Consider the following 23,004-nt stretch of genomic DNA (forward strand, 5'->3'; position numbering starts at 1 on the left):
AAGGCTGACCAACTGGCAAAGAATGCTGCATAACCTCTAATGTTATTGCTAGAAACTTTGTTCTCATATTTTATAAATTTTACAAGTCCCATAATTCTCAGAATTCATAAAACTGCTTCTTACCTGACACTAGTTTCAATTGGGATTGTATGTTATTCCACTAAACCAGTTAGATAGAGCTGATGTGTAATGCAAAATGCTCACATGCCATCTAAAATGAATGGTTTAAAGAAACATTTCCATTGGCAACTTTCTGACCATTCTTCCTACACCTCCATGCTATCAGCAACATTTCTTGCCCATGTCTTAGTGGGAAAGGCCTAAAGACAACGAGGAACTAAAGAACATCATTTTCAGTTAGTTCAATTCCTAGATGGAGAAGTTCTATGCAGAAGGGTTGAAAAAGTGCTACATTACAAAAAGTGCTTGCAAATGAATGGCAATTATTTGTAAAAGTGAATTAGGTTTACTGGGAACTAAAACCTACAACAAAAACTTCCTATAATGAGTATATATTTCTTTATGGTCAAATGGATCTTACTTTTTCAATATGTCTCGTATTATCAAGAGGAGTGTTCTTACTGCAAGACTAAGACTCTGCTCCCTCTCCAGTGTTATTGTGTTAATGGACTGGAAGCTTGTGTATTCAAAAGCTTATTCAGTTACTGATTATTGTTAATTTCTGGATGTATATATGCACAACAAAAACATCATTAACACTCCAATTTTTTAAAGTTCAAACTGGTTGTAGTTTGTCAAGCTGGTAAGGAAAACTTTTTCTGGAGTAGCAGGAGGATCTGAAAAACAAAACGCATTTATTTTTCAACATACTGAAGCAGCAGCTTTCTTGAAAGCATAGTTTAAGGTTTCAGTACCTAGAAATTACAAAAACCTGATTATCATTATACTTTATATCCTGTAGAGTTAAGGCACACAAACCATGCAAACTTGTTTCATCACATTTCATACAAAACAAAATACAGTTGAACTTTGCATAGCAAGCATAATTCATTCCAGAATCGTACACATAGAATAAAACACTCATTAAGCAAAAAAATTTATCCCTTATCAATTAATGTAAAATATTATCAAGTGTTCCATGCAGAAAAAGTACTAAAAGTTTTACATTATTCATGCTATTTATTCAGAGGAAATTACACATATTGGTATAGTATTATGTACTTTATTAATCATGATACATAACTAAATCTTTTTTATTAGGAACCTATCTATAGTCATTTGTTTCTCCTGATGCTTCAACACCTGGCAAAAAATGCAACACAGTGCGCTCATCAAATAAATTTGTAGCATGCTTAGCCACTGCTTCATTGGAGTGATGATTTTAAATGTGCAGTGTAACCAATTCCCATGCTTTCAGCATTTCTCTTATTGAGCCAGAAGATTGCTGCCTTGCTATTCCTACCTCCTCCTCCTTCTCTGAAGAACTCCTCTCCATAACTTCCTGCTCAGAAACACACTGCAACTTCATAAGCTCTTCAGTGGTCATATTTTGGCAGTGATCCTCCACAAGCTCATCATATCATTTTTATCCACTTCTAATCCCACGCTCCTGGCCAAAGACACAATCTCATTGACTACAGGCTCCACAGTTAATGACTCAAATGCCTCAGAGTCACACCTGACAACCCGTTCCAGCCAAAGTTTCTTCCAAGCAGAAGTGAGAGTTCTCTTGGTAGCCTCTTCCCATGCCTTTTTGATCATCTTGACATTGACACAATATTTCCAAAAGTCTCTGAGAGTGAGACTGGTAACGTCATTCATCTCAAAACAATGCTAGAAGAGTGCTTTAGTGTAGAAGCTTCTTAAAGTCAGAAATAATCTGCTGGTACATAGGCTGGAGTAATGGAGTGGTGTTGGTGTTGGGAGACGGAAACTGGATCTTGATGAATTGAAATTCTTCAAGGAGCTGGTCTTGTAGGCCTGGGGAATTGGTGGGAGTGTTGTCCATAATGAGCAAGACATGGACTGGCAGATTAATCTCAAGCAAATACTATTTCACTGAAGAACTAAACAGTATTTTCACCCAATTATGAAAAAGATCATGTTTCACCCAATCCTTGTTGTTGGACCTCCACATCACATTTAACCTGCTCTTCTGGACTTTACACTTCTTGAAGGCTCATGGAGTTTCTGAATGATAAACAATCAGCAGTTTAACTTTCAAATCGCCACTTGCATTGACATTGAATAGCAGTGTGAGACAGTCTTTCTTTCGCCTGTGACTGGGCAATGTTCTCTGCTGTTATAAAGGTACGCTTCAGCACCTTTCTCCAGAATAGACCCACCCCGTCACAATTAAAGACCTATTAAAGACCCTCAGAATCTACAAACATATTGAAGTTGCTGATGAAGTTCTCTCTGTCTTTGTGTCAGATCTGGCCACTTTACTGTGCCCCACAACGCTGTGGATGCCAGTTCTTCTCTTAAACTTCGTGTACCACCCATGACTTCCCTTAAACACATCTTTGGCTGTTTATGATCCTGGTTTCTTCTTAACTAGATCGGCGAAAATCATTCTCGACTTATCAAAAACGGTGTTCTTATTATTAGCGTCAACTTGAAAAACTGATTTTTATTTACCCATATACAGAGCTACCTTTTGATGTTCTCCAGAATACAAAATTCTTGTTAATTACTCTTTTACTCCCTTTGAAGCATCTATCTCCATAATTTTGTCCTTGTTCTGGAGGATAGAGCAAATAGTTTATGTAGACCGATCGTGTGTGCATGCCGAATCAGCAATGCTCACACCACATTTGTGTTTTTAAATTATTTTATGTTTAATTTCTAGGGCATTTTCCTTCAGTTATAGTCCTCTTGTTGTGGTTTTATCTTTGGGGACACTTGTATGAAGGTCATTAAAATTTGCACAAAAAAAAACTCTGTGAACACAAGTTTAGAAATATGTGCAATCTTGAGGTGTACTAACATGGGAGTGGAAAGAGTACTAAACCCAGACAGCAGTATGTACTAAAGACATTGTTCATATGCTGCTGCCAACAATGGAAGGTGTTCATATTATCGAATGTTTCGCCTGTGCACACGAATGGCTGGTGATATACAAAATTGTTTTCACTTGTTATGTGAAACATCACTCATTTAAGTGAAGCATCTTTTAAAATTTGTGTTGCACATTATACGAATTGCATGTTATTGGAGGTGCTCATTATGTGAGGTTTCAATGTAATAACACATTTTTATATGTTACTGATGTATGAAAATCATGAAGGACTAAGTTACTTACTCATCTCAAACCATTTTGCAGAGTACCCAGAATCTTGTCTAGCTGCCAGTACTGCTTCCCGTATAGCAAATAAAGCACTAATACTCATGCAGAAGGGTGGTTCACCAGTTGCTATAAATTAAATAAAAGTCAGTAACATATTCATTTTAAATTAACAGTAACTCTTTGAACATAAACTGACCTTTTGAACGAAGAACTCCGACAGGATTAGGAGCATTTTTCCTCAGCTCTATTCTGAAGTCAATAGGGATATCTTTGGCTCCAGGAGGTTTGTAATTCTTAGAACAAACAAAATTGTGCTATTAGTAACACTCAGAAAATATTTTTCCCATAAATGACACAAAAAGATAATTATTTTACAGTTTGAAATAAAAACGGAAAAATTGACAATAGCTATCTGAGCAGTTTTTCAAATAAATACTAACAAAGAGATAGAGGGGCTGGCCAGTACTTACCTCAGCTCAGTACAGCCGATAGATACACAAAAAACAGAACCAAAAATTTACGTTCCTAGCTTTCGGAACAAATGTTCCTTCATCAGGGAGGAGAGAGGGGAAAGAAACGGAAGAAGGGAAAGTAGATTCAGTTACTCACAACCCAGGTTATGAAGCAACAGGGAAAGGAAAACAGGGAAGGTAGCAAGGATGGAGCTGAGGTAAGTACTGGCCAGCCCCTCTATCTCTTTGTTAGTATTTGTTTCACATCTTTATATGAGATTTTCCAGTTTTTCAAATATTCACATATGTCATTACAACTATTAAAATGTTAGATATGTTCTAAATGCAACCTATTTTGTAGTTTTCCTGTCTATAAATTAAAGCCTGCTATTTGTTTTACCCACAATTCAGCTTTACATAAGTCTAGAAATGCTGAATCCATTCTTTTGCAGGCTTTAATATATAGACAGGAAAGCTACAAAATAGGTTGCATTTGGAACATTTGTACATTCAGTATTCAAATGCTACTGGGATGTGTCATATCTGTTCCATCAAGTTAACAATGAACATTGAGGGAATACAAAGAAAGGCAGAAAAAATAGTCTCAGAAGTACTTGACTGGCAAGATATATTAACAGAAATACTTAAACATCATAACTGGGGAACACTCAAGGAGAGACTCAATGAATATCATGAAAAATTGATTAGAGTTCCAAGAAACAACTTTGGAGTAGATATTACAAACATTTTTCAGCCTCAAATGTGTCAGCCTTGCAGGGATCATGAAGATGAAATTAGATTAATCACAGTTTGTGTACACGTGTACCAAGCAATCATTATAAAGACACTCCATCTGTGGATCAACAATAAAAAAGTTTTATCTGCTATGATTCACAATGAGTATATGTAGATGTGATTTCTGCAGTAAACATAATCCCTTGAAACTTCCTGGCAGATTAAAACTGTGTGCCGGACCGAGACTCGAACTCAGGACCTCTGCCTTTCATGGTCAAGTGCTTTACCAACTGAATTATCCATGACCCATCCTCACAATTTTACTTCCACCAGTACCTTACCTCCTACCTTTCAAACTTCACTGAAGTTCTCCTGCGAACCTAGTAGGACTAGCACTACTGGAAGGAAGGATACTGTGGAGACATGGCTTAGCCACAGACTTGGGCTGCAGACTGAACATTTCATTCTGGGAATATAATCCCCCATGTGTCAGATAGCTGCCTTCTGTGAGCAAGTACTGTGACTTGCAGTAACCAGTCTGTCTCACTGAATGAATAACAGATTTATATTACCAGAGACTTCTCCCTAATGTCCACAAACTCTACAAAAACGAGAATGAATGCAGTGAAAACTTCAGATTCATCCAAGTACCAAGGCAGTTACTGAGATGGAATACATGCTGTGTTGGTTATATGAGGTAAACCTGAATACTCTACTAGAACACAGAAGGGCAATGTGCTAGCACTTGGACTACTCAAGAATGCCTCATTGACCGACTCATAGTTTATGTTAGAGTTACAAACAAGACTTCTGCTGTAGTGGACATTTAAAAATGTGAGCAGATATTGCTTTCATGCATTGATTACAGTAAGACTACACCTTGTTGAAGCAATTATTCTAATTTATCATTTGTTTCTCTTTTGATCTTTCCATATATTATTTGACTGATATCCTCGAAATAAATATTTCAGCATTCACACTGGATTCCATGGAGCAGATAATTTCATTTGAGGTAGGTCATTACATTTTCTAAATTATTGTTACAAATTTGAGTGATACAGGACAGTATTTCAAAGTATTTTGTGAAGACACAGATAAACTCAACATATTATGGTCAATTTTGGTCACTGTTGAATAGAGATACAAATTTCTTTTCATATAATAATGAGAAAGAAGGAAAATCTGATTTAATTTCTTGCTATATTACTGCTTTGCTTGCATAGCAGTTCACTAAATAAAATAAAATTTTATGATAAAAGCACTCTACATTAAGAATTTGAAACATACCCAGGTTCTGTTTGTCAGTGCCTTCCCAGTATTATCATCATAAACCATGAATTCCTTTAACCAGTAGCCAAGACCCATCACAAAGGCTCCTTCTACTTGGCCTACATCAATCTCTGGGCTGAGGCTTTCTCCAGCATCTTCCAGTATATCTACACGTAGTATCTGAAACATTTCTATTATAGTCCCTTTCCTCTCTACTTGAGAATTTGTATATTGAGCATTTATGATTATTATTTTTGTTTTACATAGAAGGTATACAAAACATGTATCAGTAATTTTACAGATTTATTCTTGACATCAAAACATTACAAAACAATCACATGACCATGGGTCCGGAAATCCTTTGTTAAGGAGGTATGAAAGGAATTCCCTGTATCGACTTCTGGGTATCCAATTTATCTAAGATGTGCATTTTACTAACTTTGTTGATTATATTTGTCCATAGCATGTTTTTGTTATGTATGATGGGTGTTTGTTCATTTTTAGAGTAAATTCCATTACAACATATCATGATGATGTACAATAATCAGTGTCTGAAATTATGTATATTCACTACTTATGCAGCCTAGTTGATGAGAATGCAGGCAAAGCACATCAACTTTATGCAGAAAGTTATGCTTGGAGGCAGTTACCTTCTGCAAGAGTATTTGTATAACGCCACAAACACTTGTGAGAGTGACTCATTTGAGAAGAGTTTCAGCTGGTGGGTAACCATTCATTGTACAAATGCCCGAGTTTGAAGAATGGGTTATTTGTACTGCAGCTGAAACTCCATCAACTAGCACAAAGGGAACTGCCAATAGGGAAAGTGTTACTCACATGAGAATCTGGAACATTCTACAAGAATATATTTGGTAACTGTATCACTTTCAGTAAGTGCAAGGATTAAATGAGGCAGACTTTCAGCCAAGAATAACTTTCTATCAATGCATGTTGTGGCAGTGTGCTGTGTTTCTTCATTGCTTAGCATGTACCTTATCCACTAATGAGTCTGGCTTTTCACTTGATGGGATCTTTAAATCTTAAATAACCTTTGAAATTCATATGTTGCCAGGAGCTTCCATGAGAGAAATGTAACTGATGGAGAATTCTGTATATGTTTGGAATAGTCAATGGAATATAAAGCAAGATATAACTTTGATTCACTCAATGAAGAATATGTATTTCAAAGCTACTGCATAGAATTAGAGCAAAATACTGTAATTACATCTGTATATGGAATTTGAGGTGCAGAAATAATCAAATTGTTTTTGTAAAAATTGCAGTGCATATTACAGGAACTTAAGAAACACCAAGAATGTGTCATAATAGCTGCTGATTTCAACATGTATTTAGGTCATGAAACCAACAGCTCAACAAAATTCAATGACAGAATTAAAAAATTGAGTTTCAGTGCTAATATTAGCGATTTTACCAAACAAACAAGAAGTCAGTAACATGTACACATAAAACTTCAACCAAGTATACTAATAATGAGGCTAAAAACTTTTTTTTGGATATAAAATGTTCTGGAAACTATTCTCTGTTTATGAAATTACCTAAAATCATAAAACCTTGTTCAAAAAAACATACACCAAATGACATTTGAGCAAAGAAAATACATACTTACTCCATTACACAGGGATACAAAAAAAAATTCTGTGGCATAAGTTTATGGAGTCTATTTAGATACACATGATGATGAAGCACTTAGCCTATAACTTATTTTTTTTTAATAGGCTTTGGTTCTCATGATAAACTGTTCTGTAAAAAATATACATTTTTTACTAATCTACCATCATCAATGAGTCTTTTTCAAAGTAATGTAACTGTAGTATTATGATCTGTGACTCAATATGGCCAAGTGCCATGACAAGGACAGAGCCAAGACACCACCTCGATGAATGCTGCTTTTGTGCTCTGAATGTAAAAGGTATGAATCAATACAAAAAGTGCTCTTGGGCCTACCCAAATGTACAATCCGCTAATCCACCAATCTTGCATACTGAAGATTTTCCAGTACTGGCATTTACTTCCTTACCAGACAGTTACTGTGATGTCAAAATGTTAGATGGAGTAAAAGCAATAGTGCATGTGAATTCAAAGAATGCAGTCCTATACTGCAAGGCTTTTCTCAGGGTGAGCTAAATGACTTGATTTGAGATTTAAAATTATCTAAGAAATAAGCTGAGCTTCTTACATCAAGACTAAAAGAAACACATTGCCTTCAGCCTGTCATATCATTAAACTAGAGAGAATGACATTCTTCCATATTTTAGTGAGACAAATGATATTGTATATTGTAGTGATATTTCTGAGCTTTTAAATATAATGGTTCTTCCAGCATGCCAACCAAAAGACTGGCAACTTTTCCTAGATAGCTCAAAAAAGTTTTAAATGTGTGTCAGTGCATAACAGAAATAAATTAGCTTCAATCTCGATAGCTCATTCAACTATTCTTATGAAAGAATATCAAAAAGTTAAACACATTTTAGAGATAGTTTCGTTTTGTCAACATCAGTGGTCAGTGTGTGTAGATTTAAAAAGAGTGAGTTTTTTATTGGATCACAAAAGTGGATACACTAAAATTGCCTTTTTTCCTTGTCTGTGGGACAGTCATGCGAAAAATGAATAATGGAGCTGGAAATTCTGGCTGCTGAAAATGAACCTGACAGTAGGAAAAGATAACATCATTTATGAGCAATTGGTCAGTCGAGGAAAAAATTATTCTTCTACCACTAAATACTAAACTTTCACTTATAAAACACTCTGTTAAAGTTTTAGATAGGAAAGGTGATTGCTTCAAATATATACATCAATCATTTCCTGGTCTCAGTATAGGAATGTTAAAAGCAGGAACTTTTGACCGACCACAAATCCGTACTCTTGTAAACAATTATATTTTCACAAACCACATGATTAAAGTTGAATTGGAAGCATGGACAAGCTTTGTATCAGTTGTTAAAAATTTTTTCGGGAGTCACAGAGCTGAAGAAATCTGAAATAGTAGACAAAATGCTCTAGAATTTCCAAAAACTAGGAGTTAACATGAGTGTCAAATTACATTCTTTGCACAGTCAGTCAGATAAAGTTCCTGACAACTGGGGCAATTACAGCAAAGGATAAAGGTAATGGTTCAACCAGGGCATAAGGATTATAGACGGAAGATATGAAGGCCATTTGGATTGCCATATGATGGCAGACCACTGCTGGAACTTGCAGAGGGACTGTCTGTACAAAAAACACTGAAGAAAATCCCATAAAAAATATTTTTCTTGCTTCTCATTGATACGTTTTTGTTGTTATGATTAATTTCATTAGTCTTTGTACCATTTGTAGCACTTTCTTTGTTTGAAATCATCTAATAACTTTAAAATCAATGTTTTAAAAAATATTCTCCTCTTTCTTACAATTTATTTCCAGTATAAGTGGATTGCCTTTATCTCAAAAAGTAGAGTCAATTAAAAAAAAATCATTATTTTCGCATTCAGCAGGACAAAATTACCTGAAATTGATTAGTAAATCCCATACCACATTATTAGCATTACCCTGTGTTGTAGATTAAATAAGATGCGGTCGACTGTGGAACAGAGTTTTCAAGTTCTAAAAATTTTTCTAAATTCCTGGGAAACTTTCTGCACATTTTAATGAAACTTTCTCTCTTACCATTTATCATAAAGTAGATTACTGAAGTAACAAAACATCTATGGCTAGAAAAAGACAGCTACACAGGAAACTAAAACATAATAGTAATCCTATCTCTGTTACCCATACAACAAACTATAAAAATTTGTAAAAAAAATGTAAAGGCAGCAAAACAGTTGGTGTGCATAGATTTATTTTGCCAAGTGTGAACAAATTGAAGCCACTGTACCTAGTGATAAAACTGAAACAGGCACTATAGCTAAGAGTATCAAATTAGAGGCCAAAACTATTGTAAATCCTGCTCAAATACCGGAACTGCTCAATTACTTTTTTATAAATGTAAACAAATTGACATTAATGCAGATAATAACACAGATAAGATCAATTTCTTTGGCACTGGACAATTTGAAAGCTAACCATTGAGCATATTCAGCAAAACTACGACAAAAGATATAGAAAATGTGATTCTGCAGTGGGATGGGATACCATCGAAAGAGTTAGAACCAGTCTGTAAAATAATTGCATAGCCACTAAACACAATAGCTAATGAATCCTTTGACGGAGGTTATGTTAAAATCCTCTCTGTGGCAAGTTCTGTAGTTGTGGTCAAAATGGAAAGAGTGTACTGAAATGAACCTATACGGTTCCAGAGACCTTTTCAAATCTCAAACATCTTTGATTTATATGTATGCATACTGAAGCAGTGAATGAAAGTTTGTACCAAGGCCGAGGTTCAAACTTGGGTCTCCTGCTCACTAGGCAGTCAGAGTTAAGGAGGAATACTAAGTGGGCAGAGGCAGGAATGGGACTTTGGATTGAGGAGGGAGGCATACTAGGGTGTGTTCTGAAATTTCATTAATAATGATCAGAAATAAACTGAATTTCCAGTCAAAATTTCATGACAGCAATTATGTCAGATAATCAGCGATAATGTACAATAAAATGCCTTGGAAAGATCACAAAAAATATCAAATGTTGATATTTTATTATTTAGGGCTTGTACTACTTGGTGGGTGAATGTAAAGTGTGATTCTCAGTGGAGCAGTCCTTCTGGATCCATGCTGTGATGTACCAAGTAAATTATCCTGTTGATTACATTACTTTTTCAAATGTTTTGGAAAAGATATCAGTAATGAAAGTGAATGATAATTACATAAATCTTTCTTGTAACCTTTCTTATAAGTAGGTTTAACAATTGTGTGGTCTACTCCACCTCAAAAAATTCCCATATCAGTAATACATTGGATATATTCATACCAGAATGTGTAGTATTAAAGCTGATGACGTGTGTCAGTAGTCTGACACACGACAGCAGCAGCTGACTCAAGGCAAACACAAGGTAAAATGTTTATGTTATTTTGAGGAAAACAAACCTAAGATAAAATGTTAATGTTATCAAGTGTTATTTAAAGTCTTTCGTAATGGAGTGGAAAAACGTAGAAGTCATTGTTATTGAGGACAGAGAGCAAGGACTAGGAGTTAATTATGGAAAGGTTTTGGTAGTTAAAAGTGAAATTGGTGACAACATAGAGGCATGCAGAGATAGCCTGTGCAGTTGTTATAAGCACTGTGTCTTAGATGGCACAGTGGTTAATGCCTAGTAAGCAGGAGACTCTCGATTCAAATCCTGGTCATGCACACATTTTCATTTGTTGCTGCTGATTCTACACAAAGTCTCAATGCAACTGACATTAATAGTTCCATATTTGTAATGCATGGGCTATTTTTTGTAGATATGTGCAGAACCTTTTTTCTCTCAGGTAAAAGTTTAAGCACTACATAGAAGCAATCGATTTTAAGAGGTAAGTTTCCTTATTCATTTATTACTTTTATTTGCTTGAGCTCTATATTGATAGTGCTAAGGTAAACATAAGCCCTATGTCAGTTAACTTCATTAAATTTAGTATTCATACTGTTATACTAACCTGGTGCTGTCCTGTTAGGATATCAACTTCCACTTCTGCCACAGTTACTCCATAAATGTAATACCGTTTTAGGGCATCTGTGATCCCAGCATACCTGTCAGTCAGATTCCATCTCAATACATTATTAGAATTAAGATACATGGTTCTCATGTTAGTCTAAACCAAGAACACTGTAACTTTATTACAGCTCAAACACATGAGAGACAAAGTACATACAACTGACAACACACAAGTGGCCTGCAAGGCCCTGTGCTCCAGCCTGTAAGTCATTAGCTCCAACAGGGGGCGCAGCCAGTAGGCTGCGCACACAACTGCTGTCATACAGGCTAAGTGGGCTCTAGTAGCCAAATCGATCGCAAGTTATGAAGAAGTGCACACACAAACTTAGTACTTGATAGTTACAGCACACGACATGAAACACATTTGTCAAGTTAGAATAAATACAAAGTAAAAATTTAAAAAAATTGTGTCTTTAAATGGGAAATTAAAGGAAATATCTGAGTAATTGGGAATGTTTTTGGACCAAGTGGAAAAGGTGTTCATAAGTGGGAATCAGGGAAATGTAATGTGGAGGAAGAGAGTTGGTAAATGGTTTCTTCCAGGTCTCATCCTACTACAAATGTCCTCAAACATGGATCCTGGCTGACTTTTCACAGTAATTCTGACTGTGTCTTTTCTGGAAACTGTTTCCTTTGTATACCAAATTTCAATTTCATTGTAAAACCAAACTAGTTTTGATTTGCTCTCAGCAACCCATATATATATTTAATAATACTGTATGGAGCAATATATAGTAGACTGATGTGTGCTGCTTAGGTAAACGTTACAGAAAACAATTTACTAACTTTTGAGTTCTATAGTATACTGATGTGTGCTGCTTAGGTACATGTTACAGAAAACAATTTACTAACTTTTGAGTTCTGGCTACTGTTTTAGTAGAAAAAACACATGTTAATACTTGTTCTAATTTTGGTTTCTTACAATATGAGAAAATTAATAATGTGTATGAACAATACAAACTTGTCAGATACATACATCATAAATGATGAACAAAGATTGACATTTGCTAAAAATGCTGCAGCAATAAGCTCCTGCCAAGAGGGGTCTTTGAGTTTTTCTTTCACAGGAGCCAAACGCCTTAAAAGTTCCTCACAAGCACGTAGTGTAGCCTGTAACAAAGGTTTTCAGTATTTAGTTCTAATAAATGACAAAATATCAAATTACTTAAGTATTTAAAAGCTGTGTTCACTTACATATACACAAGATTCACTTGCAATGCTTCCACCAGTGACCATGTTGTTAGGAGATGTCAAAACGTTGCTAGGCTTTACACTCACAAACTCTAGTGGCACTCCAAGAGCATGGGCACAAACCTGAGCAACCTATAACAAAAACAAATGTATTACAAATTTTAAAAAGGGAAAGAAGTGAACTGCTGCTGCTTGATGTTAACAGTAAATTTTAAAGGAAAGACAACAACTCATTAGTACTAAATCTCTATTGGGTGCTCTCTGAAGGTCACACAGAAAGTAATCCCCCACTTTTTTCCTCAGGAGATGACTATGTTGCAGATATAAAATGTTTGTTATGGAATCTTTTAACTTTCCTGAATGTACATTCAAAATTTCCGTTTCATCTGACAGCTTAGTTGCAAAAATGTTTCAAAATGGCATCTCCAAATGATGCAAATGGATTTCTCAGTTTGATAAAAGAAACTAAGGGGAATATTCACAAATGTCTGTGTGAAGTCGATGAAACATCTGAGTGAAAAGGAGTACATTCGTTCATTGGAAACACACAGTGTGGCCACCGTAATGTGATTCAATGGAGCTCCACAAATTGCAGCAAGCAGTGAGAGACCAAATATGGTAGTCCCACCTAACATATTGCAGTTTGTTCATGGTCTAATTCATGGGGATTAATTCATTGTAGCTTGTTAATTGGAACTGGTGCTATCAGTCACCAAAGGAACTGTGGATGCAATAGTACACTCTCTTGGATACTGAAAAGTGTGTATGTTGAACATTAATAAAACAAACAAACTGACTGGAAATGGAGGAAAAAAGGTCCTACAAATATGTGTTCAGAAATGCATCATTGCCACAGTAGATGGTGCTGATGAAAGAAAATTCCTCTGACCACAAGCCGCTTGTTCCTTGTCTGTTGCAGCCTGTGTGACTGATGCAGCTAACTATAAGCAGTAGAATGGTGTGGTATTCATGTTGGGAAGAAGCTAAAATGGTGTTTCTGTATGGCCAAGCAGATCCAAATGTTTCAGATGCAGCATGGCTATACCAAAATAAGTACTTTCACTTACACCAACCACGTCACACAACATTTCAAGCCCTTTTTGGGCTTCTGTGTCATGATGTTGGCAGGCCACTTGCCTGGAACTTGTACTAGAGTTTGTCTCAATATCCAGCAGAAGCTGATCTTCCAAATGTAGTACATGCACAGTGTGCTGCCTCCCTGCACATTCATCTATCTGAATGCACCCAAGATCATATGAGTGTCCAAAAATGGATTGAAGTATTTTGTGATGTAGCAGGTGTCTGTGAGGTTACTTGTTTTGGTGCTGCCTCCCAAAAGTTTACATCTGCTTGGCAGTACAATAACACCATCACAGGTTGTTCCTGACACAAATACCACACTATTCTGTTGCTTACAGTATGCTGCCTCACTCACAAAGGCTGCAACACACAAGGAACACAAGACATGTGGCTAGAGAAACTTTCATTCATCAGCACCATCAACTGTGGTAACGAAGCATTTCCGGATACATGCTCAAAGGAACTTTTTTCCTCCATTTCCAGTCAGGAATCTGTCCCTGCATTCTGTCAGTTTTATTACTGTTCACCCTGCATAAAGTGTGCGCAAGGTGGATTCCATGTTATATTATGGTGGAACAAAAATCTCATAGAAAAAACATTTTGTCTGCATTTTTGCGTCATTTTGATGCTGATTTGGATGTCATCTTGTTGGAATTGTGACAGGTGACAAAACAAGTATAAGGTGATTATAAAAGTGAAGGAATGGCTTTGTGCCTAGAATACAGACTAGTACTGATAGGGCATACATGCCCTTCTCTTTCACTGGAGGAAGGCCATAAATCTGTAAGGAGATTATGTGGAAGACTGGGGTGTGTAAGTAAAACATCATTCTCTGATGTGTGTAATTTTCACTGTATGAAGTAAATAATTATTGTAGAAAAAATATGGGACATTAATTTCTGGTGGCCTTGTATATCTAGATTTTAAATTGTTTCCTGAAATATTACTGAAATTCATCAATACCATTTTATCCTGATCAAAGTATTATCGCATTTTCCTGTCTCATTTACTATCATAGAGACACTCTGCTGTAAATTATCCTCAGTGTATCCTTTTATAAAAATGCTAGTGTCATCACTGAACATCACAATTTCTGCAACTGTCAGATGGTTTGGCAAATTGTTTGTATACACCAAGAACAACAGAGGGCCTAACACAGAAACGTGGGGCACTCCATAGCTCTTTGCCTTCATGACATATTTGTACTTTCTGTTTTCTATCAGAGAGATAAGACTTGAACCGTTTGAACGCAAGTCCCTGGACCCCATAAAATTCTAGTTTCATAAGCAATAGTCATGGCTGCTAAGATCAAACGCTTTAGATAAATCTAAGAATATCCTGAAGCTTAATTCGTTCTTGTCCAAGGCATTTAGAACCATTTTCATGAATTGGAAGACTGCTGTTTCTGTTCTTTCTAAACCCATTCTCAGCATTAGTCAGTATTTTATTTTTATTCAAGAAGTCAGCTAGCCTTTCATACATTGCTCTTTCAATTACTTTAGAGAAACCAGACAATAATGACACTGGCCTATAATTATTTATGTCAGCTGTACTATCCTTAAATCACAATTCAAAATTGAACCAGGCAGCTACCTCTTTGATTCCTTTCACCGAGTCCACATTCCCCTGCTATTTTTCTTTCTCTTTCTCATTGTACTACCAAATTCCAGTCATACATCATTATTAAATTTCTCTCTCTCTTGACTATCTCAATCATTTCTTTTATCTTGCCATACATGCTTTCAGCCTCTTAATCATCTGTGGAGCTCATTGCCACTTAAAATTGCACTACTGTGGTGGTTGTTGGATTTGTGTTTATCTTGGCTATGATACTGCATTCACTATGCTGCTCACAGTAGGTTACCCACATTCATGTTGTTATAACGTCAAGTTTAACAAATATATTTCAGAACGACACAACACATATAAGTCACAGAGTAAGTTGACAAGCAAGACATGTGTACACGTTAGCATTTGAATGAGCACCGAGTCCCAGTCTGGTGGCCGCTGCTCAGCTGGCCGCTTAGGTGGCCGCTTAGGTGGCGCAGCTGCTGCATGGCTGGCAGACAGCGCCGCATGTACAGAACGCGCATAATTGTGCGGCGGTGCTTTGAATGATTGGCGAGTCACAACACTTTTCCCCCCTTTGAAATTGTTGCACTGGTCTTGATGGAGGTGTCCTGGAGATGGCTAACGTCCATAGGCGTTGTTTGACTCGCCGTAAAGTCTCGAAGAGGAGGCTTCCCATACAGACGGAAGTGTCCCCGATGATAACGGGTCAAGATGACAGGAGACGTAGGGGTCGAATCTGCTGGGGCCCCCTGAACCAATCTGCCCGTTGCAGCAAGTCCAGTTGATACGACAGGAGACATGGGCGATGTGTCGGCGTCCGTTGGAGGAGGAGGAGGCGAGTAGATTTGCTCTGACAGAGGATGGTCATCCGGTTCCTGCGTGGGCACGTCTCCTGGTGGCGGCGTCCGTTCTTGTGCTGGCATCGCGATGATGGTGAGAGGGCTGCATTGTGAGTATTGAGAGATGCCAAGATCCCGAGCATCAGGTAGAGCCGAAGGTGGTGTAGCGGCATTCGGAACAGGCGTTGCCAGCACACGAGACCGAAGCTGGTCCGAATGACGCACTGCAACACCCGTGTCCGTCTGGATTACTTGCAGGCATCTGCCATGGTGTCTTAAGATGCGGCCCGGGCTCCATTTTGGCCGCTTGCCATATCCCCGTACCCAGACGAGGTCGTCGGCGGTGAACCGGCCAAGGGAAGGCTGTGAGGTGGGAGACCGCAGAAGATGAAGTAGTGTGCGGGGCTGTCGGCCATGTAAGAGCTCAGCCGGGCTGCTGTCACCCATGGGGGTGAAACAGTAAGGCGCCAGAAACTGGAGAAGCGCATCATCAGCAGCAGAAGAAGTCAGAAGTTTCTGCATCTAAGCCTTAAATGTGCGGACCAGTCGTTCAGCCTCACCGTTGGATTGTGGATGGAACGGCAGGGCCGTGACATGCATAACGCTGTGACGAGCACAAAAATCTGCAAATTCGGAAGAGGCAAATTGCGGACCATTATCAGTAACAAGAGTAGAGGGGAGGCCTTCCAAAGAAAATATGCGGGCGAGAGCACTGGTGGTTGTCGCGGTGGTAGGCGACATGCAACGGACAATGAAAGCAAAGTTAGAGTAGGCGTCAATTACGAGGAGCCAATAAGTACCTAAAAATGGTCCCACAAAGTCAGCATGAATGCGATCCCAGGGCTTCTCAGGCAAAGGCCATGGTGACAAAGATGACTTCGGGGCAGCGGCCTGTGACGCACAAGGGCTGCAGGCAGCAACCATGTGTGCTATTTCAGAGTCGATGCCAGGCCAGTACACATGACGGCGCGCCAGAGATTTTGTGCGAGACACACCCCAGTGCCCTTGGTGAAGGAGGCGCAAGACCGAAGCATGCAAAGACGCAGGTACCACGACACACGGCGAAGCATTGTCAGTGGAGAGGAGGATAACACCATCCCTAGCCGTGAGGCGGATGGCCAAAGCGTAGTAGTTCCACAACGGATCAGAAGTCTTAGCAGACGGGCGATCTGGCCAACCCTTCTGAATACAGCATAAAACCTGGGAGAGGGTAGGATCAGAACTCATAGCAGCCGCCAGCCTGTCCCCAGTGATGGGGAACCCGTCCACAACCCGCTGCTCGGCAACATCCAGGTGGAAACACAAAAGTTCGTCCCTATCGAATGCCTGATCAGGACCCATGGGAAGGCGAGACAGAGCATCAGCATTTGCATGTTGAGCTGTTGGCCGGAAATGAATCTCATAATTGAAACGAGACAAGTAAAGAGCCCAACGCTGGAGGCGGTGTGCAGCCTTGTTGGGAAGTGATGTTGATGGATGAAACAAGGAAACAAGTGGTTTGTGATCCGTATCAAGATGTAATTTTGAGCCATAGAGAAAAACACCAAACTTATGAAGAGCATAAATAATGGCCAAAGCTTCTTTTTCAATTTGAGAATACTTTTGTTGGGCATCCGTGAGTGTTTTGGAGGCATAAGCAATGGGTTGTTCCGAACCGTCAGAAAAACGGTGCACAAGGACTGCACCGACCCCGTATTGAGAGGCGTCTGTGGCAAGAACAAGATGTTGGCCAGGTCAATAAGTAGCCAGGCAAGGGGCCTGTTTCAGTATAGTCTTCAATTTCTGGAAGGCCGCATCGCATGTCGCGGACCAGTGAAAAGGCACTTTTTATGCAACAGGCGATGCAACAGATGAGCCACCGAAGCCGCAGACGGTAAAAACTTGCGATAGTACGCTATTTTCCCCAAGAAGGCCTGCAGTTCCTTAACAGATGTAGGGCGAGGAAGGGCATCGATCGCAGTGACAGTTTGCTGAAATGGACGAATACCATCTCGAGAGAGTTGAAACCCCAAGTACGTGATAGATGCCTGAAAAAATTGTGATTTCCGAAGATTACACTTAAGACCGGCAGTCTGTAAGAAATGAAAAAGTGTGTGGAGATTGTGAAGATGTTCTTCAGTGGTGGAGACAGTGACAACAATGTCGTCCATGTAATTGATACACCCAGGGACAGGGAGCAATAATTGTTCCAAGAATCACTGAAAGAGAGCAGGGGCGCTAGCAACCCCGAATGGCAAGCGTTGGTGTTGATAGAGGCCGAAAGGCGTGTTAAGGACCAGAAACTGCCGGGAAGCAGTGTCGAGAGGAAGTTGATGATAAGCTTCTGACAGGTCAATTTTAGAAAAATACTGGCCTCCAGCAAGTTTAGTGAACAGTTCTTCAGGACGGGGCGTAGGGTAAGTGACAAACTGCCTATTGGCTTCTGTCTCGGGTTCTTCGGCCGACGTTCATATAATGATTTTTCTGACATTTCGCCAGCACGAGTGGCTGGCATTGTCAAAGCTTCACCCTCCATTGCCGGTGGTGAACTCGAGCCGAGCTCGCGGGCGCAGACTATATGTACCTGGCGCGCCAACGTCCGAGGGCTTCTCTGCGGTCATTTCCGGTGCGGTTCTCCTCTTGCTACCTGCGACGGTCGTTCGCTGCAGTACCGGAAGCCAGGATCCATTTACCTTGAGGCTTCCCTCTTTCTTGTTCAAACTGTTCGCGTGTTTTTGTATTTCTACAGCTTCTCTGAACAAGCGCGTGTGATAGTGTTTCTCTACAGCCAGAACTTCCGTGTCGGCGAATTTTATTACGTGGTCGGTCTCATTCAGTGCGTGCTCTGCCACGGCCGATTTCTCCACCTGCCCCAACCTGCAATGTCGCTTATGCTCTTTGATCCTGGTGTTGATGGATCGTCCAGTCATTCCGACATAAACTTTTCCGCATGTGCATGGTATACGGTATATTCCCGACATTGCAAGTGGGTCTCTTTTCTCCTTCACCGATCTAAGGCACTCTTTGATCTTCCTTGTCGGTTTGAAAATCGTCTTTACGCCATGTTTGCACAATATACGGCCGATTCTGTCCATCACTCTGGGAAAAAGGCCGTACCCGACATTTCTTTTTCTGGTTCCTTGCTTCGCCGAGTGTTTGGCTCTGTTACACTTCTAATATAATTTGTGGGGTACCCATTGCTCCTCAGGACAGTTTCCAGGTGTTGCATTTCTCGTTTGAGGTGTTGCGGCTCACATATTCGTCCTGCTCTCGTTTCGAGTGTACCAATCATGCCTCTTTTCTGGCTCGGGTGGTGGTTTGACAGTTTGTGCAGGTATCGGTCCATGTGTGTCGGTTTTCGATACGCGCTGTGTCCCAGGTTTTCGCTGTCCCTTGTGACCAGCACATCTAGAAATGGCAGTTTCTTGTCCTTTTCTACTTCCATGGTAAATGTTATGTTGCCATGGAGGCTGTTCAAGTGTCTTAGGAAGTCACCGAGCTGTTCTTCACCGTGGCTCCACACCACGAAAGTATCATCGACGTACCTGTACCACACCTTAGGTTTGCAAGTCGCCGAGTCCAGTGCCTGTGCTTCGAATTGTTCCATGAAGAAGTTGGCCACCACTGGACTGAGAGGACTACCCATGGCGACGCCTTCCAGCTGTTCGTAGAAATCTCCATTCCACGTGAAATAGCTCGTGGTGAGACATGCATGGAAGAGCTTTCTGATGTCCGGCGCGAGAATGGAACCGATGTGCTCCAGAGCGTCACTGAGTGGCACTTTTGTAAATAAAGAAATAAAATCAAAGCTGACCAAGATGTCGTTTGGTGCAAGTTTCAGCTTCTTCAGCTTCTCAATGAAATGTCCTGAGTCATTAATGTATGTGTCAGTCTTCCCCACGTGTGGCTGGAGCAGAGAGGCCAAGTGTTTTGCCAGTTTATATGTCGGTGATCCAGGAGCGCTAACGATTGGTCTCAGTGGAACGTTGTTCTTATGGATCTTGGGTAATCCATACAGCCGAAGTGGTAGAAAAATCATTATATGAATGTCGGCCGAAGAACCCGAGACAGAAGCCAATAGGCAGTTTCTCAACAAGTGGCCACGATAGCCTTAACAATTTTGCATAGGGTAAGTGTCGATGAGGCATTGAGCATTTACAGTGGCTTTGAAATCGCCACAGAGACGAATATCACCATTTGGCTTAGCAACGACAACGACAGGAGAGGACCACTCACTGGAAGTGACAGGAAGCAAGACCCCTGAAGTAGTGAGACGATCCAACTCCCGTTTTACCCGATCACGAAGGGCCACAGGAATGGGCTGAGCCCGAGAAAACTTAGGCCGAGCAATGGGTTTGAGCGTGATATGAGCTTCAAAGTCGTTTGCACAGTCTAACCCAGGAGAAAAAAGGGCAAAAATGTCGTCGACAAGGAATCCAGTTGAGCATAAGGAATAGCATCAGAGACAATATTGACAGAGTCATCTATGGAGAACCCAAAAACGCGAAAGGCATCGAAACCAAAAAGATTTTCTGCGTTGCTCTGGTCGACCACAAATATGGGAACAGTGCGAACGATGGATTTGTAAGATACCTCAGCATTAAACTGTCCAAAGAGAGAAATCTTCTGTTTATTGTACGTCCGTAATTGCCGAGTGACAGGTGACAGGAGTGGAGAACCCAACTGAAGATACACCTGGGAACCGGCAGCAGAACCGGTATCCACTTACATACGAACATCTCGACCAAGGATTTGGACAGTGAGGAATAGCTTCCCTGAAAGGGAAGAAGTGCAATTGACAGACAACACAGAATCAGAATCAGCGTCATGTTCATGAACATCATGTATGCGGTCGGATTTGCAAACGGAAGACACATGACCTTTCTTTTTGCAATTGTGACACACAGCCCAACGTTGGGGACAATCCTCGCGTGAATGTTTCGTAAAACACTGCGGACATGAAGGAAATTGCCAGGGGTTTTGCTGCAGTTTCTTAGTGGGTTGTTTACAGCTAGGCCGAGGCTGCGCGTGGGAGCGCACTGCGGCCACGTCGGCCGGCGGGGACGCACCGCACGCGTCGTCAACAGCGCAAAGAGGTTGTATTTCCCTGACATCACCCCACGCCTCTAATTGCGCCCCCAGCGGCGCGAGAAATTTCAAAAGACTGCGCAATGGAGAGAACTTCATCTAGAGTTGGATTCGCCAACTGAAGGGCACATTGCCGAACTTCTTTGTCGGGTGCCAACCGGATAATAGCATCCCGTACCATGGAATCGGCATAGGATTCTTTGTGAACGTCAATAACAAATTGACACTTTCGACTGAGGCCATGAAGTTCAGCAGCCCAAGCGCAATAGGATTGATGTGGCTGTTTTGACAACGATAAAAGGCAACACGAGAGGCTACCACATGCATTTGCTTTTGAAAATAGACAGACAGAAGTGAGCACATTTCAGCAAAGGACAAAGATGCAGGATCCTTCAAAGGAGCCAATTGCGACAACAACCGATACATTTGAGGTGAAATCCAGGAAAGGAACAGAGACTTACATGGTTGTTCGTCCGTGACATGAAATGTCAAGAAGTGCTGTCGAAGACGTTTTCATAATCAGACCAGTCTTCCGCCATCTCGTCATAAGGAGGAAAAGGTGGTAAAGCCAATGACAAGAAACGCCCCGCATTTGACGCCGCGACGAAATCGCGAATCGCCACTGTTAGAAGCGTTTGCTGTTCAAGGAGATTTTGCAATAGTTGCTCGACAGTAGCCATGGAACCCTGTGGGTCAACGGTGAAAAGGAAAAATCCCATCCTCTTCGCCAATTGTTATAACGTCAAGTTTAACAAATATATTTCAGAACAACACAACACATATAAGTCACAGAGTAAGTTGACAAGCAAGACATGTGTACACATTAGCATTCGAATGAGCACTGAGTCCCAGTCTGGCGGCCGCTGCTCAGCTGGCCGCTTAGGTGGCGCAGCTGCTGCATGGCTGGCAGACAGCGCCGCACATAGAGGACGCGCATAATTGCGCGGCGGTGCTTTGAATGATCGGCGAGTCACAACACCTGTCATCTTATTCATTACGAAACTTACTCCTGTGAACCTCTATTTCATTGATTTATAACCTGTACACACCTGAACATAAGTCTTGTTCATCCAGGCACCAAACTTCACTAATCCCCACTATATTTACTAACTTCAACCTATCCATTTCCTTTTTTTAATTTTGTAATGTACCTACCTCACTAAGGACTCTATCAATTGAAATCTGTAGAACATCAGTTTAGTTTTTCTTGAAGATGACAATTTCCCGAGTAATCACCATAAGAGATCCAGATGGTGAACTATTTTACATCTGGAATATTTTACCCACAATGAGTCTATCATCATTTAACCAAATAGTAGAGCTGCATATCCTCAGAAAAAATAATGGTTGTAGTTTCCCCTTGCTTTCAGCCATTTGCAGTACTAGCAGTGCAAAGACATTTTGACTGATGTTCCAAGGCCAGGCTGATCAATCATTTACACTCCAGAATGAGATTTTCACTCTACAGTGGAGTGTGTGCTGATATGAAACTTCCTGGCAGATTAAAACTGTGAGCCAGACCGAGACTCAAACTCGAGACCTTTGCCTTTCGCAGGCAAGTGGTTAGAGCACTTGCATTGCTGTTGTGCTGTTGTGGCATCAGCTATTGAAAAGGCTCTCATTTCATACAGTTGTATGTTTCCAAATGTCTCTCACATAAATTAATCATACTAAAACTGTTGAGGGTTTAAAAAAAAATCTCTGTATTTAAAAGATTTCTCTTAATTTTTTGAAAGATTCTAAAGTTGATGATCATATAGGACTTTGTTTACTGAGAGTATACTTTTTATTCTTCGGTTATCCACTTGACTTTTAAGAGAGTATAATAGTTATTTTTACGTTATCTCATGAATGTTCCTATGTGGGTGACAGTGTATTTGCATTATGGATATGAGAAGAGAAAGCAATTACCACTGAAGACTA

At 40.0% G+C, this 23,004-nt stretch overlaps 1 protein-coding gene across 1 annotated transcript in view; it reads right to left on the reverse strand.

Moving 5' to 3' along the window:
- Window positions 1-729: 729 nt before the first annotated feature.
- Window positions 730-23,004, reverse strand: part of LOC126419511 (xanthine dehydrogenase/oxidase-like) — a gene marked incomplete at its 5' end in the record, with an annotated part of 297,321 nt that continues 275,046 nt past the window's right edge. Inside the window, 7 exon segments of the mRNA XM_050086701.1 lie at window positions 730-797; window positions 3,266-3,376; window positions 3,447-3,543; window positions 5,725-5,886; window positions 11,274-11,367; window positions 12,309-12,442; window positions 12,527-12,655. Of these exon segments, the coding sequence (XP_049942658.1) occupies window positions 730-797; window positions 3,266-3,376; window positions 3,447-3,543; window positions 5,725-5,886; window positions 11,274-11,367; window positions 12,309-12,442; window positions 12,527-12,655 (795 nt within the window).

The sequence above is a fragment of the Schistocerca serialis genome, chromosome 9, assembly GCF_023864345.2.
Source record: "Schistocerca serialis cubense isolate TAMUIC-IGC-003099 chromosome 9, iqSchSeri2.2, whole genome shotgun sequence".
Taxonomy (NCBI): domain Eukaryota; kingdom Metazoa; phylum Arthropoda; class Insecta; order Orthoptera; family Acrididae; genus Schistocerca; species Schistocerca serialis.